A 25794-nucleotide genomic window follows, 5' to 3' on the forward strand; every position below is an offset into this window, starting at 1 on the left:
GGCCCAAGAAAGTACACAGCCAGTGGATATCAAAGGAATCTTCCTCTGCTTTCATTGCAGTTTAGAAACACAATTATTGTGGCATTTCAGACGCTATGTTGTAATACATCATATTGTTAATACTTGTTTACAACCTTTCTGCCCTGAGGCTCTAAGCTTCTTAAGGTTAAGAGGCAAACTACTGAATTATTTGTGTATGCCTAGCATGGAGCCTCATATACACAAGTACATAATAGATGTTTGAAGAGTAAAATTCTTGACATCATAGCCAGTGCTTCTTCCACATGGAGCACTTGGCATGGAAATACGAAAACATCACTCAGGTTTGCCTGACAGCCACCCATTTCCATCTCTCCCCCTGAGAGCGCCAAATCCAAGTGATAAGCAGGTATAACATGCAGATGATGGCTTGTGCTTTGCTTTAAAATTTGTACCAGTTTGCCGTTATCAGAATGCGTGCTTACCTCCCAAAGCCTGCATTAAGATACCAATAATGAATATTTAGAATATAAAAGTGGCCATAAAAGTTGATTCCTATAATTTGCTTCCATGTCTCTCTTAATGTTACTCATTGTTTTAATCTGGATCACACTTTATTCTTCCACACAGATCCGTAATGCCTCCTGCCTGCCTCTTTCAAGATGGAGGTGAAACCCGTGGGAGAACCTACTCAGGAGGTGTCTAAATTCAAACTTTCCACCAAGGTAGAAAGCACGGGACCCTGGCTGGTGGAAGATCATGCTCGAATATGGGAAGTTTTAAAGACAGAGGAGGTAAGTTGACTCTAAATGACACAGTTGGTGAAATACTGGATTTGTTCATACCTGAGACTATAATTCTTTGTGTAGCCAGCACCACAGGTCAGCTTGGCAAATCTTTATTCAGGCGCTGTAGGCGTAGCCATGACTAGAGAACAAGTAAGTCATTGCACATTAATGACTACACAGTGATTCAGGCCAAGGAGGCTACACTGAAAGCCAGCACTTAAAAAATGGTGATCTAAGGCTCATACGCATATAATCTGCACTTTAGCTTCAGATATCAGCAGTGTAGCCGTGGGTATCCTGTTAGCTACATTCTTTCTCAAGGCTGCCCTTCCGTGACTTCCCTCTCTCAAGTCTATTGTTGTTGAAGTTTCTCTTGACTTATATAAAATGCTGATATTTGTGTGTATATTTGTGGTGTGTGTGTGTGAGAGAGAGAGAGAAAGATAGAGGGACAGGGAGAAAGAGAGAGAGATGCTCTTATTCTTTCAATGGAAATTATAAATTAAAGCTTTTATTTTTATTATGCATTAGCGGTAAAATCATACATAATGGCAAGATATTGAAAACCATTTCCATATAGGCATGAAGAGGTATAAAAGGAAGATTGGAAAAGAGAATGGAATTATTAACCAGATCATGGAAAGGCCTAACTTCCCTGAGCTTGGGTTGTGCACATCTTATCAGCTCAGCAAATAAAATGAAAGCTAGAGGTTTGTATGTTTTTGTTTTTTAGAGACAGGATCTTGCTTTTCTGTCCAGGCTGGAGTGCAGTGGCACAGTCACAGCTTACTGCTGCCTGGAACTCCTGGGCTCAAGCGATCCTCCTGTCTCAGGCTCCCAAATAACTAGGACTACAGGCCACACACCACCACATCTGGATAATATTTAATTTTTTTGTAGAGATGAGACTCTCACTATATTGCCCAGGCTGGTCTTGAAGCCCTACCCTCAAGCAATCCTCCTGCCTCTGCCTTCCAAAGCACTGGGATTACAGGTGTGAGTGACTGTGCCCAGCCCCAAAAGCTAGAGGTTTTAATACATGGGAAAGAGCATCTCAGAGAGAGGTACCAAAGCAAGAACTTCAAAACAACTGAGGTAGTATAGAAATGTAATAGGGAAAACAGACAACACTTTGTCAATGGTATTTTGGCTACCGGAAAGACCAGCAGCTATTTTCTGAGAGGCTTACCTGGGTGATATTCATGATCTTGGATAGTTGTCTAGGGTCTGGTCCTTAGCTTATATGCTTGGAAATTTTATTTTCTCGTGTATCCAACAGAAATTTCTGGGGAAAACTCACATGAATTAAGTTTATACAACTAATATGTAAAAAGAAAATGGCAATTCCTTAATTGATAAAGACAAATAGAAGAGTTTTATCTTCTGAAATACTCAAGTTAAAATGTTTAGTACACATTCTCCTTGTAGGCAAACCGAATGGGAAATCAAATAATGCTAAGAAAGTTGATTCCTAAGGATGGAATCATAACAAGTGGAAATATATAAATTCTTTGTTTGACAGCATGAGGCTAAGTATATTGGTATGGCTCTTTGGTTCCAAGCAAAAGAAATTGACTAAATTAAGGAGAATGAGAAATTGCTGGAGGTTGTTGAGAAGCTTACAGAATTGGTAAGAAGTTTGGAGAACTAGGCTTGGAAATAAGACAGGAACCAAGTCAGTAGAAACTGCTCAGGGTGCCAACCCTGGCACAAATTCCAAACTGGTCCCCTCCCCTCCATGTTCTCATATTCTGCTCAGGATGCAAAGCTGTGGGAGAGAGGAGCTCACTGCCAAGTTTAGTTGCATGCCTTTCTTTTGATTATTCTGTAAAGAGAAAGAGGAATCTTCCATGGGAAATTATTATACCAACTCCTTGCTACACTTGTGTTTGAAGTTCAGATTCCTAATATTGACACATTATGACAATTCCAATCCAAGAAAGTAACCTAACAACTAGTCTTGAACATGTAAAATCCAGCAGAAGCAAATACAAACCTTCTCTCTAGGGATATACTTGCACAACAGACTTTTTTTAAAAATTTTTTTAAAGAAATAAACTCCACAGGTGGTAGATGAAGTCTTTCTGTATCTCACCTAACAGGTCCAAGATAAGATGAGATGAGTATTGTGCCGAGGGCACAAAACTTAAGGTTTATGCCCTATACTTGCGCAAAATTGAGTACATCCTTAAATTTTGCACCCTAGGCTTGATGCTAGTCTCACTCCAGTCCTGGCCCTGTCATAAATCTGAATTTGGTGTTTATCATTTTTATGCATATTTCAGTATTTATACTACATGCATGTGGATCTATATATTCAATATACAGTATTGATTTATATCTTGTAAATTTTATGTAAGCCTTGTACTGTACATCTATTTCTACAGCTTATTTATTTGTTTCTATTTTAATGCTGACATATGTAGTTTCACTTTGTTCGTCTTTAACTGTTGTTTACATTTTTTGATTAATATAGTCAATTTATCCATTCTCTTGTTGATTAACTTTTAGTTTTCTTTCAATACAGTTGGCAGTATAATATACTTTTCCTCGTGAACATATGCTAGAGTTTTTTCTAGTATAGACACCTGGAAGTGGCATGCTGAGTTGTAAAGTCTGAATACCTTTAGCTTTGCTAGATATTACTAGATCAGCTCTGAAATGAGGCCATGAGTTTGTATCTCTGTTAGCAGCATATGAAAGTTCATCCGTTCTATATCCTCACCTGTTATTGATATTGACAGACCTTTAAATATTGGCCAATCTGATTGTTTTGAAATGGGACCTTGTATAACACAAATTTCCCTGAATTCTTGTGGTGTTGAGCATCTGTTCACATGGATATTGGCCATTTAGTTTTCTGTGAATTATCTGTTCTTATCCTTTGCTTGTTTCTTTTCATTGGGTCATTTGTCTTTCCTTGTTGATTTCTGGAAACTAATGTATTGTTTACTATACAATCTTTTTATAGATTTTATGCACTAAAACAATATTTTCCAACTCCTAAATTTTTGTTTCAAATTTTAATTTGGTAAAATTTATCAGTCTTCTTTTCTCCTTATGGTTAGTGTTTTTCTGCTTTAAGAAATTCTTTCTGACCTCATGACGATAAAGATATTCTCCTATATTTTTTCCTAAAAGTTCTAAATGCTTGTTTTTATTTCCTTAGTATTTATTTCACAGTCTGAAGTAGGGATATGATGTTTTTTTCCATATGGATAGTTAATTATCTAGTATCATTTTTGAATGTCAATTACTTCTTCAGTTTATAATGCTATTTTTCATGTATTATGTTACTATAGATATCCTCTCTGTGGATATGATATTCCTTTAACTATTCTAACTCTAAAAAAGGCCCCGAGTATCCAATAGGGAATGTTTCTCTGCTGAACTATTGATCTTCAAGATTATCTTGGCTGTTTTTGGAACTTAGATTTTCCATATGGATTTAGGATGAGCTTGTTCAGTTCTGCAAATATGAAGAAAAATTAAGCAGAAGCTTGTTGGGAATTTGATTAGGATTTCAGTACATTGATTGACTGATTTGGGGAGTATCAACATTTTTATATTCAATGACTATCTTGTCTTCTTTTTGACTTTAAAGGTTATGCTTTGATATTTCATCCTTAATGTTTCACCAATATTTTATCCCACATTGTTTTGCTGTAGGATTTTGATAACTAAGGCTAAAGAAGTTCCTTCAATTCATTTTTTTTGCTAAGTGCTGATTTTTTTAACATTATAATATTTGATACTTACAAAATAATACACATGCAAGTTATGGAGTATAATATTAGAACAAATACTTGTAAGTCCACAACCAACTTAAGAAACAGTTTGTTTAGTCTATATGTGAACTGCTTCACATACTATCTCTTTGATTTCCTTCCCTGCAAAGGTACCCATCTTCCTGAAATTTGTGTTTAATCATCCTTTTGCTTTTTAAAAAGTCTTTACTGCATACATGTATCCTCAAACAATACTGTTGAGTTATACACACACACACATATGCACACACATATATGCACCTACATATGTATGTATATATAAACACATATATATTTTTATATATGGTGTCTTTGGTGATTCACTTCTTTTACTCAACATAATGTTTATAAGATTTTTAAGATTCAGCCACAGAAATATATACAGTAGTACTTCGTTAATTTTCACTATTGTACAATATACCACTGTGTGGTTATATCATGATTAATTATTCATAGTGGATGAACATTTAAGTTATTTATAGTTTTTTGCCATTATGAACAATGCTGATATGAACATACTATACATGTATTTTTTTTTTTTTTTTTAGTTTTCTTATATGTTCTTTTTTTATATACTTTAAGTTCTGGGATACATGTACAAAACATGCAGGTTTGTTATATATGTATATATGTCCCATGGTGGTTAGCTGCACCCATCAACCTGTCATCTACATTAGGTATTTCTCCTAATGCTATCCCTCCCCTTGCCCCCCATCCCTCCCTGTGTCCATGTGTTCTCATTGTTCAACTCTGACTTATGAGTGAGAACATGCAGTGTTTGGTTTTCTGTTCCTGTGTTAGTTTGCTGAGAATGATGGTTTCTGGCTTCCTCCATGTCCCTGCAAAGGACATAAACTCATCCTTTTTTTTTTTTTAATGGCTGCATTGTATTCTATGGTGTATATGTGCCACATTTTCTTTATCCATTCTATCATTGATGGGCATTTGGATTGGTTCCAAGTCTTTGCTATTGTGAATAATGCTGCAATAAAAATATATGTGCATGTGTCTTTATAGTATAATGATTTATGATCCTTTGGGTATATACCCAGTAATGGGATTGTTGAGTCAAATGGTATTTCTGGTTCTAGATCCTTGAGGAATCACCACACTGTCTTCCACAATGATTGAACTAATTTACACTCCCACCAATGGTGTAAAAGCGTTCCTATTTCTCCACATCCTCTCCACATCTGTTGTTTCCTGACTTTTCAATGATGGCCATTCTAACTGGTGTGAGATGGTATCTCATTGTGGTTTTGATTTGTATTTCTCCAATGACCAGTGATGATGAGCTTTTTTTTTCATGTATGTTGGCTGCATAAATGTCTTCTTTTGAAAAGTGTCTGTTCATATCCTTTGCTTAATTTTTGATGGGGTTGTTTGTTTTTTCCTTGTAAATTTGTTTAGATTCCTTGTAGATTCTGGATATTAAACCTTTGTCAGATGGATAGATTGCAAAAATTTTCTCCTATTCTGTAGGTTGCCTGTTCACTCTGATGATAGCTTCTTTTGCTGTGCAGAAGCTCTATGTTTTTGATTTGCAAATGTTGAACCAGCCTTGCATTCCAGGGATGAAGCCGACCTGATTGTGATGGATAAGCTTTTTGAGGTGCTGCTGGATTCGGTTTGCCGGTATTTTATTGAGGATTTTCGCATCGATGTTCACCAGGGATATTGGCCTGAAGTTTTCTTTTTTTGTTGTGTCTTTGCCAGGTTTTGGTATCACGATGATGCTGGCCTCATAAAATGAGTTAGGGAGGAGTCCCTCTTTTTCTATCATTTGGAATAGTTTCAGAAGGAATGGTACCAGCTCCTCTTTGTAACTGTGGTAGAATTAGGTTGTGAATCCATCTGGATCTGGGCTTTTTTTTCATTGGTAGGTTATTAATTATTGCCTCAATTTCAGAACTTGTTATTGGTCTATTCAGGGATTTGACTTCTTCCTGGTTTAGTCTTGGGAGGGTGTATGTGTCCAGGATTTTCTTACAGATTTTCTAGTTTATTTGTGTAGAGGTTTTTATAATATTCTCTGATGGTAGTTTGTATTTCTGTGGGATCAGTGGTTTCATTTTTTATTGTGTCTGTTTGATTCTTCTCTCTTTTCTTCTTTATTAGCCTGGCTAGTGGTCTATCTATTTTGCTAATCTTTTCAAAAAACCAGCTCCTGGATTCATTGATTTTTTGTATCTCTGTCTCCTTCAGTTCTGCTCTGATCTTAGTTGTTTCTTGTCTTCTACTAGCTTTTGAATTTGTTTGCTGCTGCTTCTTTAGTTCTTTTATTTGTGATGTTAGCGTGTTGATTTTAGATCTTTCCTGCTTTCTCCTGTAGGCATTTAGTGCTATAAATTTCCCTGTAAACACTGCTTTAAATGTGTCCTAGAGATTCTGATACATTGTGTCTTTGTTCTCATTGGTTTCAAAGAACTTATTCATTTCTGCCTTTACTTCATGATTTACCCAGTAGTCATTTAGAAGCAAGTTGTTCAGGTTCCATGTAGTTGTGCAGTTTTTAGTGAGTTTCTTAATCTTGAGTTCTAATTTGATTGCACTGTGGTCTAAGAGGCCGTTTGATATGATTTCAATTCTTTTACCTTTGCTGAGGAATGTTTTACTTCCAATTATGTGGTCAATTTTAGAATAAATGCTGTGTGGTACTGAGAAGAATGTATATTTTGTTGATTTGGGGTACAGAGTTCTGCAGATGTTTATTAGGTCCGCTTGGTCCAGAGCTGAGTTTGAGTCCTGAATATCCTTGTTAATTTTCTGTCTCATTGACCTAATATTGACAGTGGGGTGTTAAAGTCTCCCACTATTAATTGTGTGGAAGTCTAAGTCTCTTTGTAGATCTCTAAGAACTTGCTTTATGAATCTGGGTGCTCCTGTATTGGGTGCATATGTATTTAGGATAGCCAGCTCTTCTTGTTGCATTGATCCCATTACCGTTATGTAATGCTCGTCTTTGTCTTTTTTGATCTTTGTTGGTTTAACGTCTGTTTTACAGCGGCTAGGGTTGCAACCCCTTTGTGTGTCTTTGCATGTGAGATGGGTCTCCTGAACATAGCACACCTATAGGTCTTGACTCTTTATCCAATTTTCCAATCTGTGTCTTTTAATTGCCCATTTACATTTAGCCCATTTACATTTAAGGTTAATATTGTTATGTGTCAGTTTGATCCTGTCATCATGATGCTAGCTGTTAATTTTGCTCATTAGTTTATGCAGTTTCTTCATAGTGTTGTTGGTCTTTATATTTTGGTATGGTTTTGCAGTGGCTGGTACAGGTTTTTCCTTTCCATATTTAGTGCTTTCTTCAGGAGCTCTTGTAAGGGTGGCCTGGTGGTGACAAAATTCCTCAGCATTTGCTTGTCTGTGAAGGATTTTATTTCTCCTTTACTGATGAGCTTTGTTTGGCTGGATATGAAATTCTGGGTTGAAAATTCTTTTCCTTAAGAATGTTTAATGTTGGTCCCCACTCTCTTCTGGCTTCTAGCGTTTCTACAGAGAGATCCGCTGTTAGTCTGATGGGCTTCCCTTTGTAGGTAACCTGACTTTTCTCTCTGACTGCCCTTAAATTTTTTCCTTCATTTCAACCTTGGTGAATCTGATGATTATGTGTCTTGGGGTTGCTTCTCTCGAGGATTTTCTTTGTGGTGTTCTCTGTATTTCCTGAATTTGAATGTTGGCCTGTCTTGCTAGGTTGGGGAAATTCTCCTGGATAATATCCTGAAGTGCGTTTTCCAACTTGGATCCATTCTCTCCATCATTTTCAGGTACGCTAATCAAATGTAGGTTTGGTCTTTTCACATAGTCACATATTCTTTGGAGGCTTTATTCATTCCTTTTCATTCTTTTTTCTCTAATCTTGTCTTCACACTTTATTTCATTAAGTTGATATTCAATCTCTGATATCCTTTCTTCTGCTTTACTGATTTGGCTATTGATACTTGTGTATGCTTCAAGAAGTTCTCATGCTGTGTTTTTCAGCTCGATCAGGTCATTTATGTTCTTCTCTAAACTGGTTATTCTGGTTAGCGGTTCCTGTAACCTTTTATGAAGGTTCTTAGCTTCCTTATATTGGGTTAGAACATGCCCCTTTAGCTGGAGGAATTTGTTATTACCCACCTTCTGAAGTCTACTTCTGTCAATTCGTTAAACTCATTCTCCATCCAGTTTTGTTCCCTTGCTGGTGAGGAGTTGTGATCTTTTGGAGGAGAAGAGGCCTTCTGGTTTTTGGAATTTCGGCATGTTTGCGCTGGTTTTTCCTCATCTTCGTGGATTTATCTACCTTTGATCTTTGATGCTGATGACCTTTGGATGGGGTTTTTGTGTGGGCATCCTATTTGTTGATGTTGATTTTATTGCTTTCTGTTTGTTAATTTTCCTTCTAACAGTCAGGCCCCTCTTCTGCAGGTCTTCTGGAGTTTGCTGGAGGTCCACTCCAGACCCTGTTTGCCTGGGTATCACCAATGGAGGCTGCAGATTAGCAAAGGTTGCTGCTGCCTGCTCCTTGCTCTGGAAGCTTCGTCCCAGAGGGGCACCCACCAGATGCCAGCTGGAGCTCTCCTGTATGAGGTGTCTGTCATCCCCTGCTGGGAGGTGTCTCCCAGTCAGGAGGAATGGGGGTCAGGGACCCACTTGAGGAGGCAATCTGTCCCTTAGCAGAGCTGGAGCATTGTGCTGGTATATCTGCTGCTCTTTTCAGAGCCGGCGGGCAGGAATGTTTAAGTCTGCTGAAGCTGCACCCACAGCTTCCCCTTCCCCAAGGTGCTGTGTCCCAGGCAGAAAGGAGTTTTTTCTATACACTTCTGACTGGGGTTGGGGCCTTTATTTCAGAGATACCCTGACCAGAGAGGAGGAATCTAGAGAGGCAGTCTGGCTACAGCAGCTTTGCTGAGCTGTGGTGGTTTCCACCCAGTACAAACTTCCCGATGGCTTTGTTTACACTATGAGGGGGAAAGTGCCTACTCAAGCCTCAGTAATGGTGGATGACCCTCCTGCTACAAGCTTGAGGGTCCCAGGTTGACTTCAGACTGCTGTGCTGGCAGTGAGAATTTCAAGCCAGTGAATCTTAGCTTGCTGGGCTCTGTGGGGGTTGGACCGGCTGAGCGAGACCACTTGGCTCTCTGGCTTCAGCTTGCTTTCAAGGGGAGTGAATGATTCTGTCTCTCTGGGGTTCCAGGCACCACTGGGGTATGAAAAAAAACTCCTGCAGCTAGCTCGGTGTCTGCCCAAATGGCTGCCCAGTTTTGTGCTTGAAATCCAGGACCCTGGTGGCGTAGGCACCTGAGGGAATCTCCTGGTCTGCAGGTGGTAAAAACTGTGGGAAAAGCATAGTATCTGGGCCAGAGAGCAACGTCCCTCATGGCACAGTCCATCACAGCTTTCCTTGGCTAGGGGAGGGAGTTCCCCAACACCTTGCACTTCATGGGTGAACCAACGCCCCACCCTGCTTCTGCTTGCCCTCCGTGGGCTGTACCCACTGTCTAACCAGGTCCCAATGAGATGAACTGGGTACCTCAGTTGGAAACGCAGAACTCACCCGCCTTCTGCATTGTTCTTGTTGGGAGCTGCAGACCGGAGCTGTTCTTATTTGGCCATTTTGCCAGATCCCCACATACTTTACATATCTTATTTTTGCCCATATGTGAGCGTTTTTCCAGGTTAATACCTATTAGGTGAATTTTGAGTAGATATGTGCAAGTTCTCTTGTTCAAGTTATTGCCAAGTTGTTTTCCAAAGTGGTGGTACCAATTTATGCTCTCACCTGCAGTGCATAAGAGTTTCCCCTATTCCCTATCCTTGTCAATTCTTGGAATTATCAGATTTCTTAATTTTTTTTTTTTTTTGAGATGGAGTCTTACTCTGTCACCAGGCTGGAGTACAGTGGCACAATCTAGGCTCACTGCAACCTCCACCTCCTGGGTTCAAGTGATTCTCCTGCCTCAGCTTCCCGCATAGCTGGGACTACAGGTGCACACCACCACACCCAACTAGTTTTGTAATTTTAGTAGAGATGGGTTTCACTGTGTTGGCCAGGATGGTCTCGATCTCTTGACCTCGTGATCTGCCCACCTTGGCCCCCCAAAGTTTTGGGATTACAGGCGTGAGCCACTGTGCCCAGCCTAGATTTCTTAATTTTTTAAATCTAGATGATGTAAAATAGAATCTTGTTCTTTGCTCATCAATTCTTTATGCATCTCAGCTCGAGATCACTTTTCTTTTTCCTTAATACTTATTATTCTGAGGGTCTAACAGTAGTGCATCTCTTTCTCCCTTTCTCTCTCTCTCTCTCCTTTCCTCTCTTTGGCCTTAAGATGCCTTTATTTTGTGTGCTTCTCAGAATAATAGTTTAGATGAGTATTGAATTATAGGTCTCTGAGTACACTGGAAATTTTCCATTGTCCTCTGCCTTCCATTGCACTGAAGGGGAGCTAGCATTAAGTTTAATTTGTATTCTTTTGAATGTAACATCTTTTCTCTCTAACTGTTTAGATCATCTCTACATTTTTTGCGGTCCTGAAGTTTCAGTCTTCTGTTTTTCCATGTGGGTTTCCTTTTATTTAACACTTTGGGGTACAAAGCCTTCTCAAATAGTTGAATTGGTGTCTTTCATCAGTCTGGAAATATCTCCAATTTTTTTCTTTTCAAATTTTACCTTATTCTCCTTTTGTAACTCTAACAAGATTTATGTTTGCTTTTCTCACTCTCTGCTTATGTCCCTTAACCTCTCTTAGAGTTACTATCTTTTTCCTCTCTGTGTTGCATTCTGATTAATCTTAGGTCTGCCTTCCAATTCCATAATTCTCTCTTCAGCTTTAATCTGTCCTTTAACTCAACCATTGATTTTTAAATTTCACTTACTGTATTTTTTACTTCTAGAAGTTTTGTTTTGTTCTTTAAAAATCTTCTAGTCATTTTTTCAATCTCTTGCTTCCTATTTATATTTTTATGTTTTTAAGACATATTTGTCAAGAACTGTGAAGGCTATGAGATTTTAATTTTTTAAAATCCACAGTTTTGTGGATGTTGAAAGAAGACATGAGACTCTTGGCTAAGAGCAAAAGACTTTATTACTCACAGCAAGAGCAGCAGCCAGAGTGTCAACATGTTTGTTTTGGTTTTCTATGTTCCAATTCCTAGAAATGGGCCTAGATAGATACTTGCACAGGAAGGGAACACTGACCTTGGGAAACTTGCCATTTTATAGTGGATAATAAATAAGCTGGCATTTTAAGAGGGAAGTATTAGCTCATCTCTCAAGTTTTCTTGCTACAAGCCCAATCCTGACAAATAATCTGGGTAATGATCAGCCAGGGCCTTGAACTTTTGGCATATATAGCAAGACATGTAGGAACAAGAGAGACCCATGGAGTACTGTTTCCTAACAATATTATATATAGTGATTTTGTATTCTGAGTGTGGTAATTCTAAAAACTGTGGGTCTCAGGGTACTATCTGTTGTTTCTTTTGGCTCTTGAACATGGTGTTTTGTTTCTTTGTGAGTTTTGTGATTTTTGACTGTGGGTTCATTTTTTATTTCTTGGAAAGAAGGAAATTTTCTCCAGAGAGAATTTGCATTTGCTTCTGGGAGCACTACCAACGGAAAACTACTTTAAAGTAAATTCTTAGCTTGATGTTTTTCAGACCACTTAATGTGACTACAGGCTAGAAATCTACAGATGAGCATGCTTGTGGTAGTAAATTCTACGGAGAAAATGACTCCCCATCTCTACCCCTCCTCAGCATCACATTTAAAGATAGTCAACTTTCCTTGTACTGTCACAGAAGACACAGTATTACTAGCTCACCTTGATGCTGAAGGAATCACATTTTAGGATCTCAGTTTTATGCAGTGGGAATTTCCTGTTAGATTCTCTCCAATAAGCCAACCCTGGGCTTTGTATATTGTTCCCTACATGCTTTAAGGTAACAAGTCCTGTGTTGGTTAGAGTAACATTAATGCTGTAACAAATACAGTATAAAATTTAAGTAGCTTAACATAATAAAAGTTTATTTTTCAATCATATAATAGTCCAATTTAGGTGCTTCTGGTGGGAGTACCCCTTTTCTTCATGTGATAATTTAGGGACCAAGGCTACTTTCTTCTTGAAGCTCCACCATCCTCTGGGACCTGGGAATCTTTTGTATTCACCTGGCAATTCACTAAAAAAGAGGTTGAAGAAGACACACCCAATTCTTAACTCTCTTTGACCAGACATGCATTGTATCAGTTTACCTTCTATGACTGAGAATTAGTCCTATTGTTCCATACAGTTATGAGGGATGTGTGATGGGGAGATGTAATCTCTGGCTGAGCTGCTACTTGCCAGTGATGACTCAATACTATGGAAAGTGAAATACAAATTGAATTTTGGTGGGCAGTTAAGTGTCACAGAAAACAAAGTTTAAATTTACCTGGTTTGGCCAATGATGTCTGAATGGAAGCTGATTTCAGTGCCTATCTGTGGGTTCTGCTTTCATTTATGTTTTGGCTTTTAAGAGTTCTTAATTTTTTGCCAGCCTGTCATGTATTAAAAAAGATATTTTAGTTTTATCAAGTTTTTTTTTTTTTTTTTTTTTTTTTTTAGTTATTTGTAGTAGGAGAGTCAATTAGGGTATTTAGTCCACCGTACTGCTGGAACTGAGTCCTACACATTCCTGTGAGTTATTTAGAAATGTGATCTTAAACGTTAAAAGTTCACAAGCTTCACTTATGACTCCCAAAGCACTGGTACTACTAGACACAGGTTGAAATAAATACCTTATGATTGACTAATGAATTATATTTTTAAACTTATTTTTTGAAAATTACTTCACTTGGTCAGAAAGTAGCATCTAGCTAATGTTGAATTTCTATTTTTTGGGCCATATTTAGTTAATTTTTTGGCCATATTTAGTTAAGTGCCTGCTTGCACGTGAATATTGATAACTGACATCTTGTAATCATTTAAAAGTTTTTATGTGGTCACAAATCAGTTTGTCAAGTATATTTAAAATGAGAATATTATTTTTGTTTTCAATGTAGTGATTAACTAACTATTCTATGCCTTTAAAATTCAAATATTTAAAATTTAAAAGATGAATAATACCTATATGTAGTAGAAAATAATGAAATCTTTATCAAAGGGTTAAGTATGAAAAATATCTTTACATAATCTCAGTACCTTTTTTTAAAAAAAAATGAGCAAGGAAGCAATGGGAGAATTGGACATGTTTTGTGGTGATGTGTTCTGTTTTTTGATTGTTTGGTGATTACATGGGTGTACGTATTTGTCAAAACTCCTTCAACTATACATTTAAAATGGACATATTTTATTATATGTAAATGATACCTCAACAAAGTTGATCTTAAAAAACAGGCAATGGGATTAGGGAACAGAATTAAATAAATAAATCAGTCATTGTCATACAGTGTGCTGTAATAATTGTCCACAGGTATTTCGAGAGCCTAGAGCATGTAATCCAGCATGAGTATGGGCACTCATAGGTGTGCATGTCAAGGAAAGCAAGCTTCTCAGTGAGCTGATACTTGAGTTCATTTTTTTTTTTTTTTTTTTTTACACAGAGTTTTGCTCTTCTTGCACAGGCTGGAGTGCAATGGTACAATCTCGGCTCACTGCAACCTCTGCCTCCCGGGTTCAAGCGATTCTCCTGCCTCAGCCTCCTAAGTAGCTGGGATTACAGGTGCCTGCCACCATGCCCAGCTAATTTTTTGTAGTTTTAGTAAAGACGGGGTTTCACCATGTTGGCCAGGCTGGTCTTGAACTCCTGCCTTCAGGTGACCCACCCGTCTTGGCCTCCCAAAGTGCTGGGAATAAAGATGTGAGCCACTGCACCTGGCCTGAGTTCATTCTTTTTTTTTTTTTTTTTTTGGGATGGAATCTTGCTCTGTCGCTCAGGCTGGAGTGCAACTTCGACCTCCCGGGTTCGCTTAAAGGAAAAGTAGAAACTAGCCTGGCAAATGGAATTTTTGAAGGGGAATTGGAGCAAATATTTCTGGAGCAGGGAAAACTGTAAAGGGGAGTGTCAGAGAGAATGTCCTACCGCTTAGAGCATCTGTAGCAGAAGAGGAATGGCAAGAGATGAAACCAAGAGGAAACAAATAACGAAAGTCTTCATGTGCCTTACTTAGAAACTTAGGAAGTATCCTGTGGGCACTGCTCAGTCAATGAAAAGTTTTCGGCAGGCTAGTGACATATTCAGATTTGTTTTTAGAAATGCTAGTCTGTCAGACATGTTTAGGATGGCTGAAAATACTTCAAAACCTCTCTAGCCCACATTGCTCTTTCTCTTCTCTGTCCACACTGTGCTAGCCAGTGCTCAAGTAGTGATTATTTGGGGTTGTTCTTTTTTTCATGATAGTGATTCTTCCTCTCCAACTAGACTGTCTGTTCTTGAGACCAGGTCTCTTAGTCCTCTTCTTTTTAAAAAATTTATATTCCCATATTGATAGGTCACCCCCTTAGTCTTAATTCTACTTCACTTATGACTCCCAAAGCACTGGTACTACTAGACACAGGTTGAAATAAATACCTTATGATTGACTAATGAATTATTTTCATTATTTAATGGTAATACACTGTCCCTCTAAATTGTAACATCAAGAAGAATATTGTCATCTTTGGGTACAAAGGTGATTCATTTGCCTCACCATTGGATAACACTTAGTTGGGTGGTTTTTTTTTTTTTTTTTGAATTGCTGATTGAATTTGCACTGAGTCATCCACTGTGCACTGGACTTATCTATGTTCAGTGTTTTACAAGAATACCACAACGATATGCAATGTTCTCTGTGGCTATGGAACAGAGATGTTCTCTGTGTGAAATTAAACTGGTGAATGTCTGTATGGAGACTGGACATATGAACTCTTCTCTATGCAGCTCAGGAATGTAATATTACATGCTTGGAGGAGGAAGTAGTAATGTGTTCATCATACATGATTTAGAGATTAAATCATACACATCTGAGAGACAGGAAGAGAGAAGTTTTTAAAAACTGGATGGCAATTTAGGCAAGCAGTGGGAGTATATTGTATTAAACTGTGAAGAGCCAGCTATTTGCTGAATTGTGGTTTGATGACAGAGATAGGGTCCTTCTTTATGACTCTGAATGAATTTCTATTTCTCTCTGCCACACATTTTCATATGAGGCAAAGGGATAGAAATTTACTTTCTAGGAAGTTATTAATACATAAAAATGCTTTGATGTATGAATCTCTGAGATGGGTAAAATAGACACATCAGTAGTGAGACATGGAATATCGAGACTGAATAATATTCTGTTGGGTTTACAAGAAAAAGAAAATATCATTTATTGAGCATCTATTCTGTGTCAGGATCTGTACTTGCTGCTTTCATATTTATCAATGTATTTGTCACAGCCATAGGTACATTTTCATTTTGCTCATAAGGATTATGAAGATTAGAGGTTAAGGCACATGTTCAAATATACATAGCTGTTTGGTGGCAGAGTAAGACTGAAATTCATTTGCCTCTCATTTATCTTTGTTCTATACTCTTATCTCCTCATGAAGCAAACTACCAAAATTGTTAAATCACTCTAATTTTACATTTAGTTTTCTTGTCCAGACCATAACCACTCCTGGCCAGGGCATCAACTTCAGCTCAATAACTGGTGCCAATCTTGCTCTGATAGACCTTGGCTCTGCAATGCCCATGCGAACAAATACCAGTGTGCCCATTGAGTCATAATCTTCTTCCATTCCTCAAAGTGCTGTCTCAGTTGGTGTGGCTGGGCTTCTATCTCAGTTCTCCTATATATAATCTGTCTTAGCCAATCAGACTGCTACAATGAAATAGCACAGACTGGGTGGCTTATAAACAATAGAAATTTATTTCTCACAGCTCTGGAGGTTGGGACTCTGACATCAGGATGCCAACATAGTTGGGTTCTGGTGAGGTTCCTTCTCTGAGTTACAGATGGTGTCTTCTCAATGTGTCCTCATGTGGAGAGCTCTTTGGGGTCTCTTTTGTAAGGGCATGAATCCCATTCATGAAGACTTCACCCTTATGACCTTATTGCCTCCCCAAAGTTCTGCCTCCTAATATCACACTCGGTGGCGGGGGGCAGGGGAGGTGGTGGGGGTGGTGGGGGTGGTGGGGGTGGCGGGGCGGTTTCTGTTTTCAACCTAACAAAGTTTGGGGAACACAAATACTCAGTTCATAGTAGGACCCAGTTTCTCAGAGAAACTGTACCTATTTAAATGGTGCCCTTAACTCCATCCTGTTTAAATAGAACTTAGAACTCTGCTAGGCTCCATGTAGCTCTGTCTTCTGCATAATTGAGCTCTGTTCCACTTACCCCAAGCTATTAATTGGAGTCTAATTGTAAACAGTCTCTTTGGAACCTGGCTATTTTTACCCAATCCGTGAACTCCTGTTGCTTCCTTGGATATGAAAGCTTGCCAGAATCATATCAGCGTTTTCCTATGCCCCTATTTTGTGTTCCTTCTGAGTTTGGTTAGTCATGTGCGGCCATAAGAGATACAAGAGAGGCTCAGAGAAAGAAAAGGTTATCACACTTGCAGGTCCTAGAGACAGGAGGTATTCTGCATGGGAAGACACGATGGTGGTCATCAGGCAGAAGACAGGAGTGAGGGGGAAGCTTAGCCTACTTCTGTATTGGGGTTTTCAAGGAAAAGGCATGCCAGGGCAGGCAGAATGTTTGGGATTGGTTAGTTTGAGCACTTTTGGTGGGTTTTGGGCTACAGGAGTAGTTTCTAGTTGCCTGGTACCTGGCCCTGGGATGATAAAGGCAGATAAATACTGTCTCCTGAAGTACCCAGGCCAAACAGAGGAGATAAGGCTCTTGGTTAATTTGCACATCAAAGGCATGCTCTCTGAGTTTTGTTATCTTTAAGAATTAGCCCAGGGAAGGCAGTCTCTCCCAGTTGTAAAGTTTTTAAAGACATCAAAACATCATAATATACAGAAAATTAAAAAATATTTACAATACAGTCCTTGGGACACATCTTACCAAACAGCGTACTATTACCATGGGACACATACCTCTAGTCAGGGAGGTCTCTCCAGCTCCAGTTTGTCTACTGTCTTATTCTTTTCCATTGGCCCTTGTTTCCAGTCTCAAGATTCCTTGTGATTAAGACCACCTGAATATGACATGATGCATTTAATAAGTTTCTTAGTCTAAACTAAAGGTGGACACTGAGGATATTAAAGCTTTCATTATGGTTAAATTTCATTGTTGGTATTAGAATGTGCTCAAGTATCACCTCTTCCAGGAAGACATCCTTGATTTTTCTGGTCAGGGTTAGTGACCCTCCTGTGTGGTACTATGACATCTCTGCATATCTATCTCATAAAGACTCATCACATTAATGGCACAGGCATACCTCATGGAAACTTGGTTTGTTTCCAGACCACATCAGTAAAGCAAATATTGCAATAAAATGAGTCACATAATTTTCTTTTGTTTTCCCAGTGCATATAAAAGTTATACCTACATTATACTGTAGTCTCTTAAGTGTGCAAGAGCATTATATCTAAAAAAGTACGTATCTTAATTTAAAAATACTATATTTCTAAAAAATGCTAATGATCATTTGAGCCTTCAGCAGGTCATACTCTTTTTGCTGGCGGAGGGTCTTACCTCAATGTTGATGGCTGCCGGCTGATCAGAGTGGTTGGTTGCTGAAAGTTGCAGTGACTGTGTTTCTTAAAATAAGACATTAATGAAGTTTGTCACATCCATTGACTTGTCTTTTCTTGAAAGATTTCTCTGTAGCATGCAATGTTGTTTGATAGCATTTTACTCACAGTAGAACTTCTTTCAAAACCAAAGTCAGGCTGGGCATGGTGGTTCCCACCAGTCATCCCAGCACTGTGGGAGACTGAGGTAGGAGGATTGCTTGAGGCCAGGAATTTGAGACTAGCCTGGGCCATATAGCAAGACCCAGTCTCTGCAAAAAAAAAAAAAAAAAAAAAAAAAGGCAAAAAAGCTGGGTGTGGTGGCATGTGCCTGTAGTCCCAGCTACTCAGGAGGCTGAGAGGCTTGCATGAACCTCAGCAATCCTCACGCAGAAGGCTGTAGTGAGGTATGATTGCACCACTGCACTCCAGCCTGAGCAACAGAGCAAGACCCTATCTCTAAAAAACAAACAAAAAACTGAAGTCAGTCCTCCCAAACCCTGCTGCTACTTTATCAACTAAGTTTATGTAATATTCTAAATCCTTTGTTGTCATTTCACAACATTCGCAGTCACTTTCTCAGGAGTAGTTTCCATCTCAAGAAACCACATTCTTTGCTTATCCATTAGAAGTCACCCGTTGTCCATTCAAGCTTACTGTGAGATTGCAGCAATTTAGCCTATCTTCGGGCTCCACTTGTAATTCTAGTTCTCTTGCTATTTCCATCACATTGGCAGTTGCTTTGTCCATTGAAGTCTTGCACTCCTCAAAGTCATTCATGAGAGTTGAAATCAACCTCTTTTAAACTTCTGTTAATGTTGATATTTTGACCTTCTCTCATGAATTATGAATGTTCTTAATGACATCTAGAATGGTAAATCCTTTCCAAAAGGTTTTCAATTTACTTTCCTAGATCCATCAGAGGAATCATTATCTATGGCAGCTATAGCCTTATGAAATGTATTTCTTAACTAATCAAATTTGAAAGACAAAATTACTCTCTGACCTATGAAATGAAATGGATATTGTGTTATGAAATGCTGTGAAATGGATATCATGTTAGCAGGCATGAAAACAACAATCTCCTTGCACATCTCTGGCTCTTGGGTGACCAGCCACATTGTCAATGAGCAGTAATATTTTGAAAGGAATTTCTTTTTTTCTGAGCAGTAGTCTCAATAGTGGGCTTAAAATATTCAGTAAGCTGTATATGCTGTAAATAGATGTACTATCATCTAGGCTTTATTCTTCCATTTATAGAGCACAGCCAGAGTAGATTTAGCATACTTTTTAAGGGCTCTAGGATTTTCGGAATGGTGAGTATTGGCTTTAACTTAAAGTAACCAGCTGCATTAGCCCCTAGCAAGAGAATCAACCTCTTCTTTGAAGCTTTGAACTCAGGCATTGACTTTTCCTCTCTAGCTATGATAGTCCAAAACAGCATCTTCTTCCAATATAAGGCTATTTTGTGTACATTGAAAATCTGTTGTTTAGTGTAGACACCTTCATCAATGATCTTAGCTAGATCTTCTGGATAACTTGCTCTTGCTGTAGCTTCTGTATCAGCATTTACTGCTTCACCTTGTACTTTTAAGTATAGAGATCTCTTCTTAAACATCATGAGCCAATTGCTGCAAGCTTCAAACTTTTCTTCTGTAGCTTCCTCACCTCTCTCAGCCTTCACAGAACTGAAGAAAGTTAGGGCTTTGCTCTGGATTAGGCCTTGCTAAAGGGAATTTTGTGGCTAGTTTGATTTTCTACCAGACCACTAAAACTTTCTGCATATCAGCGTTAAGGCTGTTTTGCTTTATCATTCATCTACTCACTGGAGTAGCACTTTAAATTTCCTTCAAGAACTTTTTCTTTGCATTAACAGCTTGGCTAACCATTTGGCACAAGAGGCTTAGCTTTTGGCCTATCTCAGCTTTTGACATGCCTTCCTCACTAAGGTAATCATTTCTAGGTTTTGATTTAAAGCAAGAGATGTGTAACTCTTCCTTTCACTTGAACACTTAGAGGCCATTGTAGGGTTACTAATTGGCCTAATTTCAATATTGTCATGTCTCAGTGAATAGAGAGGCATGAGGAAAGGGAGAGAGACAAGGGAATGGCCAGTGAGTGGAGCAGTGGGAACACACACAGCTTTGATCAATTCTTTTTCAGCCTACATCATGCTTTGAATGCATAATAGTAATTTAAAAGTTTGAAATATTGTGAGAAAATTACCAAAATGTCCAGAGACATGAAGTGATCACACACTGTTGAAAAAAATGGCAAGACTTGCTTGATGCAGGGTTGCCACAAACCTTCAATTTGTTATGCGGTCAACAAACATAGGGAAAAAAGCTCATTGTCACTGGTCATTAGAGAAATACAAATCAAAACCACAATGAGATACCATCTCACACCAGTTAGAATGGCCATCATTAAAAAGTCAGGGAACAACAGATGCTGGAGATGGGGTGGAGAAATAGGAATGCTTTTACACTGCTGGTGGGAGTGTAAATTAATTCAACCATTATGGAATACCGTGTGGTGATTCCTCAAGGATCTAAAACCAGAAATGCCATTTGACCCAGATATCCCATTACTGGGTATATACCCAAAGGCTCATAAATCATTATACTATAAAGATACATGCACATGTATGTTTATTGCGGCACTGTTCACAATAGCAAAGACTTGGAACCCAATCCAAATGCCCATCAGTGATAGACTGGATAAAGAAAATGTGGCACACATACACCATGGAATACTATGCAGCCATAAAAATGGATGAGTTCGTGTCCTTTGCAGGGACATGGATGAAGCTGGAAACCATCATTCTTAGCAAACTAACACAAGAACAGAAAACCAGACACCACATTTCTCACTCATAAGTGGGAGTTGAACAGTGAGAACACAGGGACACAGGGAGCGGAACGTCACACACTGGGGCCTGTCAGGTGGTTGGGACTAGGGGAGAAATAGCATTAGGAGAAATACCTAATGTAGATGACGGGTTGATGGGTGCAGCAAACCACTATGGCACGTGTATACCTACATAACAAACCTGCACGTTCTGCACATGTACCCCAGAACTTAAAGTATAATAAAAAAAAAGACACACACGCATAGTATCTGCTAAGTGCTATAAAGTGAAGCACAAGAAAACAAGCTGCATGCCTATACTTGTATATTTACATATTGTTGTCTCTCAAACTAAAATGTAAGCTCCTCAAGGGCAGGACCTCTGTCATAATCCATCTTTATGTGCCCAATATTATTCACAATATCTGGCACATAGTGAGAACCTAACAAGTACTTATTAAATAGAGAAAATGTGTAGAGGGACTAAGAGGTTGGTCTCTAGAGACAGACTGACCATGATGTGCAAATTCCTTAATCTGTATTTCAGTTTCCTTATCTATAAAGTGGGTATACTAATAGGATTGTTATGAGAATTGAGCTATAATATGTAAATTACTTGGAATATAGCTTGATACATAATAAGCAATAGATGTAGACTTTTATTATTATTGAATGAATCAGTGGGGGAATAGTACAAAATGTTACACCACATGGGCCTACCAATTGTACAATAGTTGCTTTTGACTCCTGCTGCCTAAATTCAAGATTTACCTCACATTTTGGAAAGCCTCACACCCCAGGATCCTTTGTTTTTAAGTGCCTGTAGAATTTTTACTGGGTGACACAGTTGTTTGACTCCAATGAGACTACCCTGCTAATATTTGTAAAGGGTGACCTTTCGGAAAGTAAGACAATTGGCCTGAACTAAATAGCATTGTGTTGAGATATACAAATTATTTGCAGGGGAGACCAGATATGGGTGTATTATTGCCACAACACCAGGACTTCAGTTCAGGGTCCTCCTGCTCACCATACAAAAAGCCAATCACTGAGATAATGAGCATTGTCAGGGAAGAAGAGTTTGAGTGCTTCAGCCAAGGAGATGGGAGCCCAGTCTCAAATCTATCTCCTCAACTGGCTAAAATTAGGGTCTCATGTGGCAGGGAAGAAATATAACTGTATGGGAAAACAGGAATCAGGGAGGAGTAAGGAAGAGGAATTGATCAATAGGAAGTAGATAGTCAGTTGGGCAGTTACTATAGGTGAGGAGTCTGGCATCCCATTGTCCAGATGTGGTGATCTGGTAAGTTTCAGTTCCTTGATACTATCTGGGAGACCTGATGGTTTCCTGAGAAAGGAACTCAGATAATACAAATGTAAGTTTTTCAAGTTTTAATACTGAGTGGGTCAATTTCTATATTTATTCAAAAGAAACCATAAACATCAATTCTGTGGGACAATTGGGCTGGTTCCGGTCCCGGTCTTTCTATTTATCAGTTCCTGAATCATGGAGAATATGGTCGTCGATCTTTCAGGATGCTTCATGCTAAAAACGGGGCATTGTGAGCAGCTCCATATCATGGGTGACCACGTGGCCACCCAGGAATCAAACGTTAATCTAATACCATAGTTTTCTTCTGCGATACAATCTGTATGTCTCCAACCCACTACTTCCACCAAAGACAAATCATAGCAGGACCAACCTACCTGAAAAATAAACATCAGTCCTACTATACTTGGCCTTATTACCCACACAAACTGCAGAAAGAATCATTGTCCATATAGACTCTTCTACATTGGCTTTGCTGGAACCTCTCACAAGGAATCTCAGACTCAACCTCCAAAGGCCTCTCAAGCCTAGCCAAGGATCCATCTGTGTCACAGATATGTGCATGAATTGGGTGAACTCCTCTCTTTCCAAGGCCCCAAAAGAACTTGTGGTTCCTGGGCCTGCCAGGAAGGTGATTCTCTACTTATCACAGGGCAGGGATCCTGCAAAGGAACTGCATAGACAAGGTATGAGGCATCTTCCTGAGGAGTTCTCATTGGCTCTATAAAGTCAATGTCAGTTCCTCAAAGCTGTGTGTTCATATCCCAAAACATGCCATTTTAGTCAAAGTCCTAGAAAATAACCAGTGCCTCCAATTGTTTCCAAATATAAAAGAAAACAGATTCTTACTGATCTTATGCAAATAACCACAATGCAATGAATTAAGAACATTCACAAACAGTTTCTGAATTCTGGATAAATCTGGCAGAGAGAGAGAAATATGTCTCATTTCTGTATACTCTACTTAATTGTTAAAGGCTATAAATCGCTCAAAAGAAAAAAATTCTGAAGACTCTGAGAAACAAAACAAAAAGAATCAGTAACGTTTCAAACAAAAAAGAGCCATGAAAATTATTTCAATCCTCCTGTAGTTCAGTCCATGCAATCAACTCTTGCTCTGCTTTATATTAGGTTAGCAGTCTTTATGAACACATCAGCCTTTCAATTAGTGTCCTGGAAGTTTTCTCTCTGGTCCAATGGCACAATCTCCAAAGTTATCAGAAACCTGCAATCAGGAGTTCTTTTCATGAACTCTCCCAAGGAAGCCCTGGGTTGTAGCTGATTATAAGCTGCTTTTTGAGAAGAATCAAAGCAAAGCAGCAATTGTGGATGATAAAAATCTTAGGATAGCTATAAGTCAAAGATGCAATTGACAAGAAAGTTTGATTATTTCCATGGCATCCAACAATTTAACATAAAAATAATAATTATTACTAATAACATATATTGAGACATATCAGAATTTCAGGAATCTTATACAATCCTAAAACACGTCTATATAAAAATATCCCAAAGAAAGTTAAACACCGTCTTGGCCACGTGTGGTAGCTCATGTCTAATCCCAGCACTTCGGTAGACTGAGGTGGGTGGATCATGAGGTCAGGAGTTTGAGCAGCCTAACATAGTGAAACCCTGTCTCTACTAAAAATACAAAAATTAGCTGGATGTGGTGGCATGTGCCTGTAACCCCAGCTACTCAAGAGCCTGAGGCAGGAGAATCACTTGAACCCAGGAAGTGGAGGTTGCAGAGAGCCAAGATCATGCCACTGCACTCCAGCCTGGGTGATAGAGTGAAACTTGTCTCAAAAAACAAACAAACAAACAAAAAACCACCATCTCACATTTGACAATGCTTCCTGTGTACTAAATAAGCCTAATATGTCTCTCTTGGACCTCAGTGGACCCAATATCTTTAAAAAATATCTTTAAAAAGATAGTTTGAGGTCAAAAGGACTGAATTTAGAACTTGAAATTTTGCTTTTTGGAAGCTTGTCAAATACCAAAGGTTTAAGACACTTGATATCACAAAATAGGATCATAGGTCACTGTAAAATAGTCATTCATTTAGCCAAAATAATAAAACAAAAACATTTACTCTTTGGTAGAAAGGAGAGTCAGTATCCCATACAGTAAGACCTAATAAAGATAGCATGAGGCCAACTAAATCTGTCTCTCTTACCTCCTTTTTTTTTTTTTTTTCCTGGAGTTTACTCAAAAGGTAAACAAAAATCTTTTATTATCTCATTAATATTATACAAAAATTGTGTTCAAAAGAGATTACCTTTATATGGTTTATTATTAATGTTAAAGCTAATTTTAATGAAATCTTATAAACAAATTATCTAATTTTAATCAGTTTGACCATACGTAAGATTTCCATAAACCTTTTATAACTTTTTACAATTTTCTATTGAAGAAAAGATCAATGTTCCAAGAAAACCCTGTTAATCTGATACAGGGGCCAACATGCTGGCCTTGCGGCAGTGTGCTTTTGATGTTAACGTTTAATTTATAGGAAAACTCTGAACCATTTTTATCCCTCAAAATCGACCCTTACAATCTCACATGACCTCCCTTTCCATAATACTCCCTGGGTCTAGGGGGATTGAATGGTTTTAATTTCTAGTCCTGTGCCTCACCAAAGCAGTTTGATTGTCACTTTTTCCCAGGTCTTAAGGTAAGGCTTTGACTGGTATTAGTGTTCAAGATTTAGTAGGAGTTGGTTTCTTGTTCAGACCCAAGAGTCAAAGTTCTATAACTTAACAGCATGAGGCTTAGTTAATAGGATATTTATACTATCATTCTCTTTATCATGTCACAAATTAAAACACTACGATTTGGTATCTAGTTGTTACTACCTGCAGGACTTCAAACCATCGTATTAAAGGGTTCATGTTACTCCTTGCATATGTCTAATTGCTAGAATTCTAGTGATAGAACTGTGGCCAAAAGCATAAAAAATATGATAGGTCCTAAGCCAAACTTACCAAAGTAAGATAATTAAATTTTCTCTCCATCATTTGAGAAATGGTAAATGTAAACATCAGTTTTAGAAATTCAGTATGAGGGTAAATAATCTACTTTCACTTAAATACTATATAACGAAACAGAGACAAAGTAAGAACAAGCACATGATTTCTTTTCAGCTTTTTAAAAAAGTATCATCACACATTTCCAAGATTGGTTTCTAGATACAGTACTAACAACTGATTGGGTAACTTTTACCACTAGAATCTTCAAACCAGTACAACACTTGTACATACTTTGTTTTCAAGTACACACATGAAAGCCCAACAGTGATAAGGTTTGGGACAAAAAAATCACTAGAAAGTTTCACTTTTTAAAAAATACTACTTAATTCAAGTGACTGTCACTTAATATGAATAATGGTAAACACAGCTAAAGTAAT

General features: G+C 38.3%; 1 protein-coding gene across 2 annotated transcripts in view; it reads left to right on the forward strand.

Moving 5' to 3' along the window:
* Positions 1-25794, forward strand: part of RGL1 (ral guanine nucleotide dissociation stimulator like 1) — a 290242-nt gene that overhangs the window by 101071 nt on the left and 163377 nt on the right. For both annotated transcript variants that reach the window (XM_005540214.5, XM_005540216.5), the window contains exon 2: positions 610-773. In XM_005540214.5, the coding sequence (XP_005540271.1) occupies positions 642-773 (132 nt within the window). In that variant the 5' untranslated portion in view covers positions 610-641. The remainder of the gene's footprint in view (positions 1-609; positions 774-25794) is intronic.

Source organism: Macaca fascicularis, chromosome 1, assembly GCF_037993035.2.
Source record: "Macaca fascicularis isolate 582-1 chromosome 1, T2T-MFA8v1.1".
NCBI lineage: Eukaryota > Metazoa > Chordata > Mammalia > Primates > Cercopithecidae > Macaca > Macaca fascicularis.